This window comes from Columba livia, chromosome 5, assembly GCF_036013475.1.
Source record: "Columba livia isolate bColLiv1 breed racing homer chromosome 5, bColLiv1.pat.W.v2, whole genome shotgun sequence".
Classification (NCBI taxonomy): Eukaryota; Metazoa; Chordata; class Aves; order Columbiformes; family Columbidae; genus Columba; species Columba livia.
The window spans coordinates 23,567,661-23,583,092 of record NC_088606.1 but is presented as its reverse complement, the minus strand read 5'-3'; the positions used below and the strand labels follow the sequence as shown (position 1 = coordinate 23,583,092).

Sequence of the window (15,432 nt, the reverse complement as noted above, 5' to 3'; positions counted from 1 at the left end):
GATTAGACCAGGACAGTGCTTTAGCTATTATTAGAAAGCAGGTGAGTCCCTTGCCAGTAAAGCAGCACAATAAATATTTAATCTTCCTATCTATTCACTACAGATTTTTCATATGATAAATAAAAAATAAGTAGCAGAGGTGACTTGGGGTCCAGTTCTATAAACAGGCATGACAGAATACAGTTCAACCAATAAATATCAATAGGGCTGGATTTTTTTAAAATCTTTTTTCCCTGGATACTTTCATTTTAACTTCTGATCAAGTTCAGTCTCAAAATTAAGACATTGACACAGAATCTAGAACTACCCAGAAATTGGAACTGATGAGGCCTTGAGGAGAAGCAATCCTGCTAGTCCTGAAAGTTGTCATCCAAAAATTATTGGTAAGTTTGACCAGGCTTTTCAATAAGGAGAAACCTCAAATGCTGCAGCCTCCCTGTCAGATCCCATGCATTCTTACTTTTAATTGACATTACTGGGGACGAAGAAGTCTTAAAACCCTTCAATCTTCTGGACAAAGAGTTTGGAAAATATTGTAAACTTCAGTGACTGATAATTAAGTTATACGTGCTATGGACATGTTTCAGGACACAGCTGGGAATGGTCAGTCTATATCTTGACCTTATAAATGCTTTACTTCCCCAACAACAACAAGATAAAGATGCCATTCTAATAAAGCACGAGGTGAAGGATTATTTTTTTTCTCCATTCTGACAACAGCTTCCATCTGCTTCCATGGCCTGTGTGTGTGCATGAGAGTTTCTCAATCTGTGAAATACTTTAACATTTTTCAGACAGGCTATGTACCTGTGAAGTCCTTTGATATCTTCATATGGAAGACATAATAAAGGACAAATATTATTTGTTTATAAAATTATACATTTTGTCCTTTATTGTGTCCAATATTATTTTGTATATCCTAAACAATTTTGTATGTAAGAAATTGTCTACATTGCATATTTTCTGACATAAATTCACCTGTAAATTTTCATCATAATGCAGGTCACTTGGAAGTCTTGTTTCCAGCTGTGCCCATGTTTCCTCAAAAAATCACCCCCCGAAAGCAAAAAACCCCGACATAAAACATTACCTCTGAATACTGAGGCCTTATAAGGAAATCAGTAGCCCCCGTGTAATTGGTTGAAAACATTGCAGTGAAGATAAATATATTTCCCATTAAAATTAACTTGAAAAGGCAAATTAGAAATTCCAAGAAAATGATACAAAGCTAAACCAATTCCAGGCATATGGGCCTTCAGGATCTTCAGGATGCCACCTAGTCTTTTCCTCTGCTTTTTTTTGAGTTGGAGAAGGGGGAGGAGGATTTGCATAATTTTTTAGCTGTTCCTGTAATTAGAGCAGAGCTTTAAATAGCTGGACTTCTGCCCAGTGCTTTTTGGAATTGTTAAATGTTTTGTAGCTAAGCTAGAAGAGTACTAAGTGCTGCTTGCTTTGTAGATCAAATGACTATCACAGCACTTAATCTCCTTAGAGACAAACGAAGTGAACCCACAGATTCCCTTGAGTAGTGATTGTTAATGTCAAAGCAAATCTCCTTGTTTATTTATCTTATTATTTCAGTTAAAACTAAACCCTATTTCTGCCTTGTGAGAAACCTTTACCAGAAATAGGATCACGACTGTATTTAACCATGGGTTTTGGAGCATGTTTGGGGCAGTGTGGTCTGATGGGAGTAGGAGGGGCAGAGAAGACTGAAGGTCAGGCTTCTCATGTCTGTCTTCATGTCTGCTGCTGACACTCTGCCTGGTTTTGAGCACACTCTTCCCCTCTGTGCCACTTCCTTGTTTGTAAAAATGGATTTAGTCACAGCATATTGCTGAGAGTGAGACTTCCTTCATGGAGATTTCAGAGGAGTTTGCACCCTTTATACACAAGTATTATTTATTATTCATTACCATAGGCAGATAAAACAGACCTGGGATGTTATGTTCAATGCCACATGGTTTACACAAGTTTATTTCTTTAGTCAGTGCATAACTCAGAAATTTGAAAGCAGATAGTTTTTACATGAGGCAGCATAGATCTTGTTTGTCAAGTTCTTGCCAACTTCGGTCACACTGGAACAAGGACTTGGAGCCTCCAGGAGCTCCATTTTCCTATTAACATGGAAGCTAGTCACCATGCAAAATCTGCTGTAAAGACCTTAAGTACCTCAGCTGCTAGAAAGCAAACAAGAAACAATGTGTAAGTTCAAACAGTTGGCATGTGCATGCCTTGGGAGGGACTAACAAAGTATCTCCAAAGCTCTGCTACACCCAAATAAGTGAACTGACTGATGAATTCTCCCAGCTCCTCTATGATATAAATGTAGTACGACAGGAGGGACACTAAATCTTGTCAGTCTTCTGTCTTCAGCCTTGATGCAAGCAACATTATTCTTCCTACACAATTTCTTGAAACATTTCTCCCTGCAAGTAGGAGAGGTTCAACTCCTATACTCTCGAATGATGTGAGCTACAGGCAAAGAGCCAAACACAGGCATTTTTCTGTTCTGTGCTTCTCCTGAAAGTCACAAACTTACCTGCTGTAAAGAAACCTGCAGACTGGGAAACTTGGAAGGAAGACTTGGAGTTGTGGACTCATCTTCACCTGCATCCTCCAGCCAAGGGAAATATTGTCATGCTTGTGATACTCTGCAACACTTGAGGGTAGCGAGGCTTGGAAGAGGAGCAGGAATGTAGAGATGATGGTGGGTGGAAGAAGGGAGTCGTGGTTGGGTTTGTGCTGAAGGGATGAACTATGTATTGTGTGTGTACATCTCTGAGAGTAAGGTTCTTGTTTGGGGGAAGCACCTTGATAGGTATTTGAAGAGTAAGTATTGCACTGTTTTAACTTTGCTTCAGTACTGGATAAGGTATACAAGGGTTGAAGTTAATGACTAATACCAGGGTGGGAAGACTAGGCAGCACCCTTCTTCTTTACAGTCTAGATGGCATGGTTCCCCATAAAGTCCTGGTCATATTGTCCTCTTTCTCACTTTGTGTGTGTTTCAGGCGCCCCACGCCTTTTTTTGAAAGACTAACACTAGACCATTCATGCAATGTGTCATTTTTTACTAACCAACTAATGTACTAACACCCTAACGACTCATCTTTGCTTTTAGTTATTTTAATTAACAATCGTTCTGTTCACGATTTTTTAATTTCCTTTCTTCCCCCTTTTCCGCAAAGCACTCAGGCATTGGACACGCTATGGTAAACAAACTACATTGTCTGGTAGATATCATTCTTATTGTCTCTTTTTTTGGGTTTGCCGTGTGTTACCTGCCTTTTCCTCCCCCTGCCCCCTCTTTTCCCCCCTCCTTTGTACTTCTTCCTTTAATTTAATTTCACTGAAAACACATATTCTTTTTTTTTCCCATCTTCTTTTTAATGGAAAAATTAACAACAAAAGCAACTAACACAATTCTTCTGGAAATGGGGTTTGGACATTTCTTTCATTGTTTTTTTTTTTTCTTACCTCCCTCTTTAGTTCTTTTCCATTCCAGTGATAAATGTTTGGGTTTTTTTCCTTGCTTTTTGAGTTTAGCTTTCTCTCTTTCACTTTGGTCTTTGTTTTGTTTTTTCTCCCCCACCCCACCTTTTCTTTTTTTTTCTTTTTTTTAAACTCGGAAGGTTTCTAGATCAGAACCATTGCAGGGCCTCTAGACTGTGGTGGTGAAGGCTCTCTTTTTATCTCATCCTTTTGTTGTGGCAACGGCTATTACAGGCAAACTGGCCGGAGTTGTCCTCTTTCTTCTGATTTTTCCCCACTTCCCTCCCTCCTCTTTCTCTCCTCCTCCTCCCTTTGCTCTCTCTCTCACTTTCTCTGACCTCTACCTGCCGTGGCCAACAGGAGCTCAGCCAGTCGTTTGTTTCCGTACATACTCTGCATGGCATGTCCACGTCTGGTGACTCACCCCTCTCCTCCTGGCCTCCATTTACTTTCCTCCATCTTCCCTTTAAACCACTAACAACACTCTAAGCAAAACACACCAAATTCACTTGCTCCTCTCCCTCCCTCTCCTTCTGCCCCCCTTCACCCTCCATATGTTTGGGGTTAGAGTTTTTGGGGACGTTTCTGTTTGGTTTTGAGTTTGGTATTTTTATTTTTGATTGCATGCCAGTGTGAAATGTTATTTTCTCTCTCCTTCTCCCTCTCTCTCTTCTCTCTTTTTTTCTGTCAACTTTCTGGGCTCCGGATATATTGGCATGATATGTCAAAGTGCAGAGTGTGCACGCTTTATGTTTTCTTTCTTGTTTTTCTCCTCTCTGCTTCTTTCACACTTGTTGGTGTGTGGTTGATTAATTTTGATTTATTTTATTTCCTATTTATATTCTGATTATGAGTTAATTTGTAATATATATATATTTTATTTTTTTTTGTGGGTGGTGGGTGTGTGTCTCTCTAGGTACATGGCATGCACATCCATAGTGTATTGAAAGTGAGATCCCTTCCCCGCCTTCCTGAACGCATGATTGTCAGTGTGCCATGAGCAAAAGAAACATAAAAAAATAAAAAATACCAACTTCGTCTTCATTAGTGTGTTTTTGTTTTTGTTTTGTTTTGGTTTTTCTTTTACTAACAACCATAACTAACTAATCATTAAAATAAAGACTAATTAATCATAAAATCAGCTAATATGAGAAATCACTTTGAAGGACAGTTCCATTTTCTGGCCTGAATAGATGGAAAGCATCTCAATGGGTAGATAGCTGGGTCAGCCTGACAGTGCTGATACACCAGAAAGGGAAAGAGCAGGTGCTGGAGAATTTCCATTGTGGGTGAAGCGGACCAGAAAATGGAGCTTGGCTGAACTAAAAAAAAAAAAAATCATACCAAATCTCAACAAAATCCTTAATAAAACTGACATAAAAATATAGAGGAGGTAACTTTTTCTGTTCAGGATTGTAAGGTCATTGCTGGGATTTTCTTTGTCCATTGTGTTCCTCGAACAGGTGACAATCTCTGTGGATGGCATCCTTACCACCACGGGCTACACGCAAGAGGACTACACCATGCTGGGCTCGGATGACTTCTTTTATGTGGGAGGGAGCCCCAGTACTGCTGATTTACCTGGCTCTCCAGTAAGCAACAACTTCATGGGCTGCCTCAAAGAGGTAACAATTTCAAATTAATTCTTGTTTCTGTGCTTTAGGTTTCTCAAAGTCATTGTTCATTCCTGCCTTTCATTAAACACTCCGTGTCTTTTCCTGATGCTGCATTTTATACTGGTACTGCAACAGCTCTGTAAGAATAAACTTGTTCAGATAGACAGAAGGAGTCAGCTGCAAAACTCGTGATCTTATGGTCAGAATGAGACTTGTAGTGCTTGGATTACAGAAAGCATATCCATGGTAGTGGGAGAGGTGCCTTCCGTAGTCATTTAGAAGGAAGCGTTACAGTCTTCTAGGCACTGGGGCAATAGCTGTTACCAAGAAAAAAAAAAAAAAGTGAGTGGTTTTGATTACTAAGCAGTGTTTTTAGGTGAAAAAATCATAATAAGAAACCTATTTAGGATATTTTTTTATGTTTTAGGTTTTACCTGGGCATAGGCATTTGTCAATTTATTAGGAAGATAAAGAGGAAGCCTAAACTGGAATAATGAAAGTTGAGGGTAGTATAAAATATATGTATAATTTAGGTGAGAAAAATGTGGCAATAATGCGGTGTGTGGACTTGAAACATACTGTATTGGTAAGCCCATGTAGCAGAGCACTGCTGCATTGGTCGGGAAGAGCTACCTGGGTTCCACAACTATGTAGCAGCAGGAACCAGAATATTGACTCTTGTTCCCTGAAAGTAAAATTAATTTTAATAAAAAGATGAAAACTCAGCCCAAATCTGAAACTTGGTGCAGTTATTGTTTGGGTGTTATGCTTTGCAGTCAGTTTTTGTTTTCTTTCCTAGCTTTTCTGAAATAATTTGTGATGATCACTGTCATTAACGATGATATATTAACATCCCAAAATGTGTTCTAGAAAGCTTACTGAAAAGCAACCTTAATTTTTCTGACAATCAGCTTCCTGGGTAGTCCAGACTAAGAGTTTCCTGCAAGACTTTTCTTCCTAATTAGGTGATTCTGTACTAATCCTGTTTTTCACAGGGTGTGGCTTGGGGGTTGTAATTTTATTTTCAGCCAGGAGGGTTGTCATAATATCCTCTTGGTATGAACATTTAATATCAGAGGGAAGGCAGTGAGTTTCTGCACAGGAGTCATGGAAACAGCAATGCTGAGCTAGATGTTGTTCTGCAGCTGTAGCTGCCTGAAGAGTTACCATCCTACCGGTGCTCGACTCGTGGTGTCAGGGGTCGTGTGTTTTGTGCCAGTTCTGTGATGTGAGCGATGGCTGTCAGAGTCTGGAGCTGCCCTCCTGCCTGACCTCTGGATTAGTTAAGGGGCTACACATATGCTGGAAAAGAGCATGTGAGTATCTTACATAGGAAATGAAAGTGACTTACTGAACACAAACCTTCATGCAGGGATCAGATCCTTCTGTTTTCATTTATAGAGTCTTGGGCCTGATTTTCATAGACACTGAGCATCCCCATTTGATTGAAATCAAGCAGAGATACAGCTTCTTAGTGTCTCTTTAAATCAGGGTCTTAATTTTATTTATGGATGCTATGAACATAACACTTAGTAGAGGCCATTTTTATGTGTGCTTTAAGTCAAGCCAATGGAGCAGAGAAAGCAGTGACAAGAAAATCTTCAGCAGCTTTATTATTTATATAATCATTTGTATTCTATTACTTTGCACAGTGTGCTAAGAGCCGCTTACATAGCCGTCCCAGGCTCTTAATGTTCTGTGAGAAGAAAAACCCAAGCAACTGCTTAATAATGAGAGGAAGTGGAAGAAAACAGATGATCAGAATGTGCTTTGTAATCTCGATTCGGCATTGACAGGAGATGTGTGTGAGCAGCTGCCTGCACTTAAAGGCAGGCTGGTGGTGGCTGGGTTTGAGCTATAGTCTGCTTAATAGCAACCTGCTCTTAGTAGTGACCTAATAATGCTTTCAAGCTGCTGTGAAAATGTGCTCAAAATGTACATTGCCTGGCTTCCGAAAAGGAATTCAGTACTTGCTGTTCACCAAACATAAGGGTAGTGCAGGGTTGTCAGGGGAAGACACTCGGAAATGGGATAAATTAAGAAAATTTAGTATTTCAAAAGGAAATCCTTGTTACTAATTAGCACTTTGCGTGTCCAGTCCATTATTCTTCCACACCCCTTAGGCCGCAGGATGAGTTACTGCAGGTATGACTAGGAAGTGTGAGGAAGCTGGCAATTGTGCTTTTCCTCGGTTCTGGTTTTGGCAAGTGGAGGTGATGAGGAGCTGCACTTAATGGAGAAAGAGTGGCCCTGGATGGCTGTCAGAATCCTGACAAAATCCAGAAGTGCAGCCATAACACCCTACAGCTGCATGGAGAAGGGTCTGACCAGAACAGACAGCTTGTATTAGGCAGAGAAAGGTTCTCATTGCATATTTAGTGAGCTATTCTCAGACACCAAAGCAGACAGTGCTTTCATTATAAGTGGAGCTTTGGATGAGTTGAGCGGAAAATACTTTGCCTTGTCAAATTCCTCCCAGGGTCAGTTTCCTCTTCTTTCCTTTGCTAGGGATGAAAACACTGGTGGCACAGGCATCAGAATCAGCCTCAAATCCACCCCAAATCAGGGGACAGTTCTTTTGAGTGTTTTCTTTACGTTTACTTCTGAAATGCCCATGGTATATCTGTGCGGTGCAGTGCAGCATGCTATGAAGGAAACCTGAGCTGCCTCGAGAAAGCTAGAATGCCTGTGGGGATCAGCATGAGCCCCTGGGGCAGCCAGCTTTGCTCCTTCAAGAGCTGGAACTGGGTTAGTGCCGTGCTTGCGTGCCTGTAACATTCCTGGTTCCAGAACTGACTACAGGGAATTTTACTTGGCTCTCTGCATTGCATGACGACATATTTCATAAATCTGTCCCTTTGGATTAAGTTTTTACATTTTAATGTGCGGCCAAGAAGGATGCTTAGTTTCCCATCAGCCAGTACTGCTATAGCTTGAGCTTTTAAGAAAAATATTCTAAGCTAAGGACTCTGGAAAAAGGGATAGGATAGACCATAATAACCAGTATTGTTCCTTTCAATTTATGCTTTCTGGTAGAGCAAGGCTCTTTTTTCCTGCCTTAGCTATGTAATCACCTGTTCCCACAGACAACACATGCTGAGTGGGTTGCACTGCTGTTTATAATGATGAACAACCTGCCGAGCCCTGTACTGACCTATTGAATGTGTTGCAGTAGGATGGTCTGTTCCGACTCCTCTGTGTTTGTTGAAGACTTCTGCTAGGGATGTCTCACTTTCCTAGGAAGGCAAAGGGATTGATGCAGGATTTGGGATGAAATTTTCAGCCTTCACTGTGTCACTACTCTCATATCTTCTGGACTGCATCAGCCCTACAGTACAGCAACCAAACTGCTCATGTGAGGGTTAAGAGGGCTTCTCGAGTGGCACATTGCCTTCTGGCTTCCTTGGAGATTGCGTGCAGGTGCTGAAGTGCAGTGGGCAGAGTGCCTGATGCCCCACTCTGCCCTTTTGCAGCTGGGGAGGATTTCTCCACTCAGCTGGGGTTGGTGCTAGGAGGAGGGGCAGCTCTGTCAGTGTAGACACTTTGCATGGTCAGACTCTAAGCCTTGACTAGGAGGAACTGGAGAGTGTAAGAGTGTTCCTGACAAGGAACCGGGGATCTCAGGGCTCCTCCTCAGATCCTCCTGCTTCTTCTTTCCCTTGTGGCTACAGGTTCTAATTGAAGAGATTCCACTAAGATGCTAGCAGTAATACACCTAGATCATAAAACCAGTGCAGAATGCGTAGTTCAAGTTGGGTTTTTTCCCCTGTTTTCATCAAAGATGTCCAAATGCCTGGTAGCACTGTTGGTTTTACATTTCTCTGTAGCCATCCTGACAGTTTTGCAGTACACCTGATGCTGTAATGAGAGAGCATGATTGGAAAATAGAAGTAACTTTTTTTTTCATGAAAATTTTATGAGGCAGAATATGCAAATAGATAAGTACACAGACATCAAACATGGACATTGCATTGTATTTGCATAAAATCTGAGGCTTTCTGGACCTTCAGTCTCAAAATAAATTATTCCAGAGGAATTCTGGGGGGAAGCTGGTGTATTTCCTACCATGGAGGAAAACAGGTATGGGGATGGGATAGGAGGAGGTACAGAAGCACATCTGAGGCAAATGAGCAGAAATGTTTTTGAATGGGTATCAGGGAAGGAGTGACAGTGCTTTAAGAGTCAGTGAATGGACAACCAGGGAGATGCACTGCCTGCAGATGGAAAGGGAAAAGTAAGGATCCCTTGCCATTTTTTAGAGACACCCTTATGGCCAGAAGGAGGTAGGGCAAGAAAGGTAATAACAGCAATGTTTTGCATGTGCTGGAGAGTTTCAAGGGGAAGGTTTCTATAATCGGAGTTAGAGATGGAGAATGGCTGAGTGGGAATTTTAGCTGTGTAGGCAAAGAGTGAAAAGTGTATTTCAATCTCCGATTACTAGGGAAGGGAGAAAATCGGAATATTTTCTAGGCTGTATTAGGGAGTCAACCATTCAGATTCGATTTACTTGGAGCAGTGCTTAGGTGGTGCAGATGGAGGTGCTTTAGATGAGCCTAAGGTGGTCCCTAGAGAATGGTTGTGTGTGAGAGAATCTATGAAATCTTCACATTTTTCTGTCAAGGCTTTATTAAACATTTTTCAGAATTGAGCTTTTTATTGTTACTAGCAGCTTGATGGAAGCAGTGAGGTTTGCATATGGGTGGAATATGGCAGAAATGATTGCAGGGGTCAGGCACCATCTGGTCATGATGGGAGAAAGCTGTGAGAGCTTATATCATTTCTGTCTGCAATTTAACTACTAGGAGCCAGATTTCCAAATGGTTCATGAGTATGCCCAGTTGCTGTATGTACATCTTGGATGCTATCTGCAAGCCAGGTCTTTTTCAGGCCTATTTGCATGTTTAATGTTAATGATGATATGATTCCTGTTTGGGGATGAGTTTTTCTGGTTGGAGTGTCACACTGGGGAGGAGGTGCAGATAGATAGAAGGCCTAAAACATGGAGACGAACGGCCTGAGTGTGTAGAGGGCAGATGGAGGAGGTTGCAGTTGCAAGAGCCCGTCCCTAACAGACCAGATAGCTCAGAAGCATTTGGGTGCTCAGGATTCCTCTCCAGAGCAACAATTCAACAGAGCCCCAGAAATGCATAAGAAGAGATGGCAAGTCAGGAATCAGCAGCGTGGGGAATTTCACTGGTGTGTTGCAGAGGAGTTACCATGTGAGTGGCATTAATTGCCCACACGTGTTGGTCCAACACTGCTGCTCCAGCTGCTCTGTTGTGTTTGGACCAGTCGGTTTTCTATTTGTATTACTTTGAGAGTTTAACATGTGAGAAAGGGAGCAACTAGTGGTACTGTGGAGAAGCAGACAAAACGTGGCCAAAGGCTGAATATGATTCCTCTCCTCAAAATATGTCCTGTTCTTAGTCCTGGTCTCTCATCACTATTCCCTGCCAGAGCATCCCAAATTGCCCTGATGAGGATGACTCTGATTCCTAAACTTCCCAATCCAGAGGCCTGTGAACTTTTTGGTTGCCCCGTACTCATGGATGTCTCATTGCAGCAGCTTTAGGCTGTGCATGTCGAGATTCAAGAATATCTGTGCATTTTCTCTATGGATCTGCAGAGCATCTAGCACAGGGCCTTTGCCATATTTTTGAGTGCCCCTTTTGTAAGAACATAACAACACAGTGGCCTGGGAGACATAACAGGGGATATGGGCAGCATTTTGAGCAGCTCCTGCTGAAATTCATGGAGGGAATAAAAACATATTTCTGGAAAGATTTAATTTGGAGGTGGGAATGGAGGTGCTTGGAAACTGAGAGCAATATGATACAAGGCTAGATGCTGAGACAATCTGTAAGAAACAAATAGATGGGGAGGCCAAAATTATTGTGTTTTCTCTTTGAGTAATACTTAGGAGCTTAGTTCCTGAGCTGGTTTTCATTTGGTATTTCTATACTACCTCAGAGTCAGAAAGGGTATATGGTTGTTTATTTGGGCAACGGAGCATTTCCCAGGCAGTCTGCTTGTTACCAACACATGTTGGATGCTTGGCCATGAATCCTGCAAGATTTTCATTGTAAAGAATATCTTGTGCTTTCTGGTATGAATGTGGGGCTTGACATGGAGCCAAGGGTGAGCAATAGGCCCTTCTGAACTGAGCAGCTGAGAGCTGAAGCACCTTACCTGTCTGTCTTTGGGCTTTTTGATAGCACTGAAAAATAAGCAATGTTTTGAGGAGGTTTATTTTTTAATAAACATTTTTCTTTTGCTAGAGGAACTTCTTTTGCCCTGCCTGACCTCTGCTTTGCTGCCAGGAAGGAGTGGCATCGTGCCTCCCTTGTTTTGCTTGCCCAAAAATTTACATGTACACACCATCCTAGAATCATAAAAGATTGGATTACGCCAGCTTCTTTTCTCAGGAATAACTACTGGAGTCAAATTTACCCTACACACAACTGTAAGAGAAAATCTATAATATCACTTATGTCAAACTAGGCATAAGTAAGTGTTCTATGGTTCATGGTCCCAATACTAACATTTAGTGGAGTGATGAATGTCAGTATCTCTGGATAAGGCACTGGATTTGGCTGATTTTGCTAGTGGCCTTTTTAGGGAATCATTTAGCAAGGATGCTAATGCTTGTTCTATGAACCAAAAGCAAGGTGATAATTCCAACATGGAAAGTCTACACCCTTACAGTGAGCCAGGGAGCTAAGAAAATAGAGCATGCAGGTTTCTGTGCAGTCCTAGGGGTCATGGGAGGTGACAGGTCAGAGGTGAGTTTTTGTGATGCAAAAGGAGCATGCAGAGAAGAAAGCATCATGTGGCAGGTGGTAATGCAATGTCAACATTTTACAACTAATTAATCTGAAGGTGTTTAGGCAGAAAGGAAAAAATTACCTAGCTGTCCCTGTAGTCTCTGAATTTTTGGTCTTATTTAATACTCTTTTGTGTGAATTGCCATAACTCTCCCGACTTCCTAAACACCAAGATAGTGGAGTGTCCCAGACTAGAGATTTCCCAGGAGAATCTCAGATCAGAATGTCCCAGTCAGTTTGACATGACAAGTGAATGTATTTGATTTTGGTGTATATTTGTGTAGTGTCTATTTTCTTTTTTTTTTCTAAATTGTGATTTTTGTGAATGGCAAGGATCTCACACAGAAAAGCCAATAGTAGAGCTTCATGTACTGTGACTCTATACTTAGTAAATACATGTACTAAAAGTCTAACTTATAATGATGAATAATACTAGCTCAAAGGACCCTTAGTCTGAAGAATTCAGTTACATGGCTTTTTCAAAGCAGCCTCAGAGATTTTGAATTCTTTTAAACCATCAACAAACATAGAGTACCAAAGGGAGTAAATGTAATTATTCTCTTCCTTCAAATGCTGCAGCTGAGGCACAGATGTTGATGTGACTTGGTCAGCATCCTGTGGGATAAAAGAGAGACATTTGCCTATCTCTCCATCTCTTTTGGTTGCTATTTACTTCCTCCTGGCAGGGAGAGCCTCTTTCTTCAGTACAACCTAAGAGCCACAACTAACTGACTGTTCTTACTGGATAATAATAGAGGTCTCTGGAATTACTGCAACCTTGTTTCTCTGGGGAATTTTCTTCTTTACCAGTAATATTTACCAATTTCTTCTTGTTTTATCCTTGATTTCTTTATACATTCTTGTCAAGCCGAGAAGGGAACAAGTGTGAAAAACAAACTTCGGATGATTGCACAGGATATATATAGGTTATGTCAAAAGCATATCTTAACTTGCCAGCTGAGCTGTTGCTGATGTGTATGAAATGCTCCCCTACTTTCTTTTAAGAGTCATCTCAGGTAAGGAAATGAAGGAAGAATTGAGAACAGACACTACTCCCAAGCAATCTAAGGAGCTGAGGTTGAGGGTGGGGACTGTTCAAATGCAGATCAGTCCTGAACAGTTGTCATTGCAGCTCATTTTCGAATGGGAGCAAGCTCTGATGGGCATGTCTCCGCTTCTTTGTGCTCTTTCTGTTGGACTTCAGTCCAAGATATTAGGAACTGCATCATAAGTGCAATGAGTCTTAGGAGATTTCTTCTATGTCTGACCAGAATGGGAAATGATCTTCCAGTTACGGACCCAGTTAAAACCTGAGTTGCTACTGGATTTGGGAGGAGACTCTTTAATGAAGTACCTGTCACTCTGCACATTCCAGAGGTTAATATTTCACTTTCTTGTGCTCTCACATTTTTAGTAAGGATTAATGGCCTGGCCCCCAGGAACTAAAATCAGTGATCTTGTGAGGTGTATTAGCATGCTGCCAATGCTGCAGCGTTGCTTTAGCTTAGGGAGTTATTCAAAGCCTCTTTTCCTTATGTAGCTTAGCCTTTGCCTACCCTACAGAAAAAAGGCTTCTGCTGGCATTATTGCCTTGCCTCATGCATGACACAGGACTTTGTCAGCTTGGCTTATTTGCACCCATAGCAAGAGTTTTGCTGGCATAATGATCAGGAATGAGGGTTTGCTGCAAAATAACATAAGCTAAACTCAATTATATTGATCTCTTTCAGCAGATGTTTCTGACCACATAGGCGTCCATTCAAAGTGTACTAATGACCTACACATACATCTATGGAAAGTATTCCTGTTAAGCAGGAAAACAATTTGAAATTACCTTATAAAATTAGTCCTTACAGAAGGTATTTGAGTATGAAAATGAAGTGCTAGAATTACTTTGCAATTGGTAAAACGTGGGAGATCCAAAGACAGGAGCTGAAGTTTCAGCTGACTTTGGTATGGGAGGGTGAAGCTGCTATTTTATCATTTGTGTACTGAAACAATCACTAGACTCCTAAAATTCTTTTATTGATAAAATTTGTATAGCAAAGTGTCTAGTATTCTACAACCATAATGAACCTAGAAGTAAAAACTAGTGGGCTTTGTGTGTGTGTGTGCAGGGGGGGTCAGGGTGAGGGGCTAAGTTTAGCTTTGTCCAAATATTAAAAAGATATATAACTTCTGGTTAAGATCACATTTATTACAATATGATATCTTATTCTTTAGAACTCTTACCAGTAGGCAGACAGTGGCTTGCAGGTGTTATAGGTCAGTCCCAGTGCATAAATTTTGTTGAGGGATTGTGGGGATAATTTAAAGGATAATTCACATATCAACAGTTCGGTGGTATTGAACTCCTAAAGTTACTGCACTCATAGAAAGTTTACAAAAGTAATCAATGGCCCAAGTCTGATTAATAAAGAAGATACAAAGGTTGAGCATACATTCTAAAGCAAGCATTGATGAGCAGATACAGATGCTGAAACTTTCTATGCAGAAGGTGCAAGAGGCATCTTTTTGCAGGGCCGTTTGAACTACGTACTGCCACCATGCTCGTGAGCTAAAGAGAATCCACAGAGCTAGAGCAAAGTGTGGTCAAACCCAGCCTCAGTCTCTCCAGCTGTCACTAGAACTGGTACCTAGGGAGGAAAGCAGCAACAGAGGTGGTTGTCCCCACTGGGCAGTGTAGCCAGCAGGCTGCTATGTTGCACCGGTAATAGAGCACTCCACTGAATCCCAGCTGAGCCATCTGCACGTGACCTTTGGTCCTGCTGCTATGGCTACCTGTGCTTGCTTCGCAGCAAGACCATCGGGAGTGGGCTTTTCTTTCCTTCATAATGAACCTGACTCTTGCTGGGCTTCTGTACCTGCAAGGGATGTGCTGTGTGCTGTTGTTTGGAAAATGGGAGCATTTACAGGTGTAGAACTGTTTTCATATTTGCAAATTTAGAAGATGTAATGGAGTTTGGACCAATATATATAGCCTGTGCTTTGAGCATATAATAAAGGTAATCATTAACCCAGGTCCTAAAGAATGGACATACTAAAGCAACAAACCTTGTGTGGTTATGCAATCTCATCCATCCCTGTTCAAGACTGAGCAAGCTAAGATAGGATACAGAATATTGATGGGCAAACATAGCCAAATTCAAAGTCATTAGCAGAGCAGTGGGGATACTCACAGAGGTTACTTCAGCAAAGATTTTTGGCTGCCTGTTTCTTATTCTATTAGCCAGATGTAGTCCTATCCTAATGAACAGTGGTGCTCAGCTGCTGCGATCTTAACTTCGGCTGTCCAAAGTTTGATGTTCTCAGCTTATGATGGCAGTAAATAAGCTGCTTTTGCTTTGCTTGGCTTTGTAGTCCACTGAGCTTAGTAAACTCTTGGTTCAGGTGAATACTCAGGAAAAAAATAGGAGATATACTTTGTCACTCCTTATGTTGCATTAAAGAGATTTCTAAGGATCAGTCTTACGCTGTCAGACAGAAATACAAACAAG

At 41.2% G+C, this 15,432-nt stretch overlaps 1 protein-coding gene across 25 annotated transcripts in view; it reads left to right on the top strand.

Moving 5' to 3' along the window:
* NRXN3 (neurexin 3) overlaps window positions 1–15,432 on the top strand; it is a 1,033,016-nt gene that overhangs the window by 272,991 nt on the left and 744,593 nt on the right. For all 25 annotated transcript variants that reach the window (XM_065063789.1, XM_065063787.1, XM_065063790.1 and 22 more), the window contains one exon: window positions 4,959–5,120. In XM_065063789.1, the coding sequence (XP_064919861.1) occupies window positions 4,959–5,120 (162 nt within the window). The remainder of the gene's footprint in view (window positions 1–4,958; window positions 5,121–15,432) is intronic.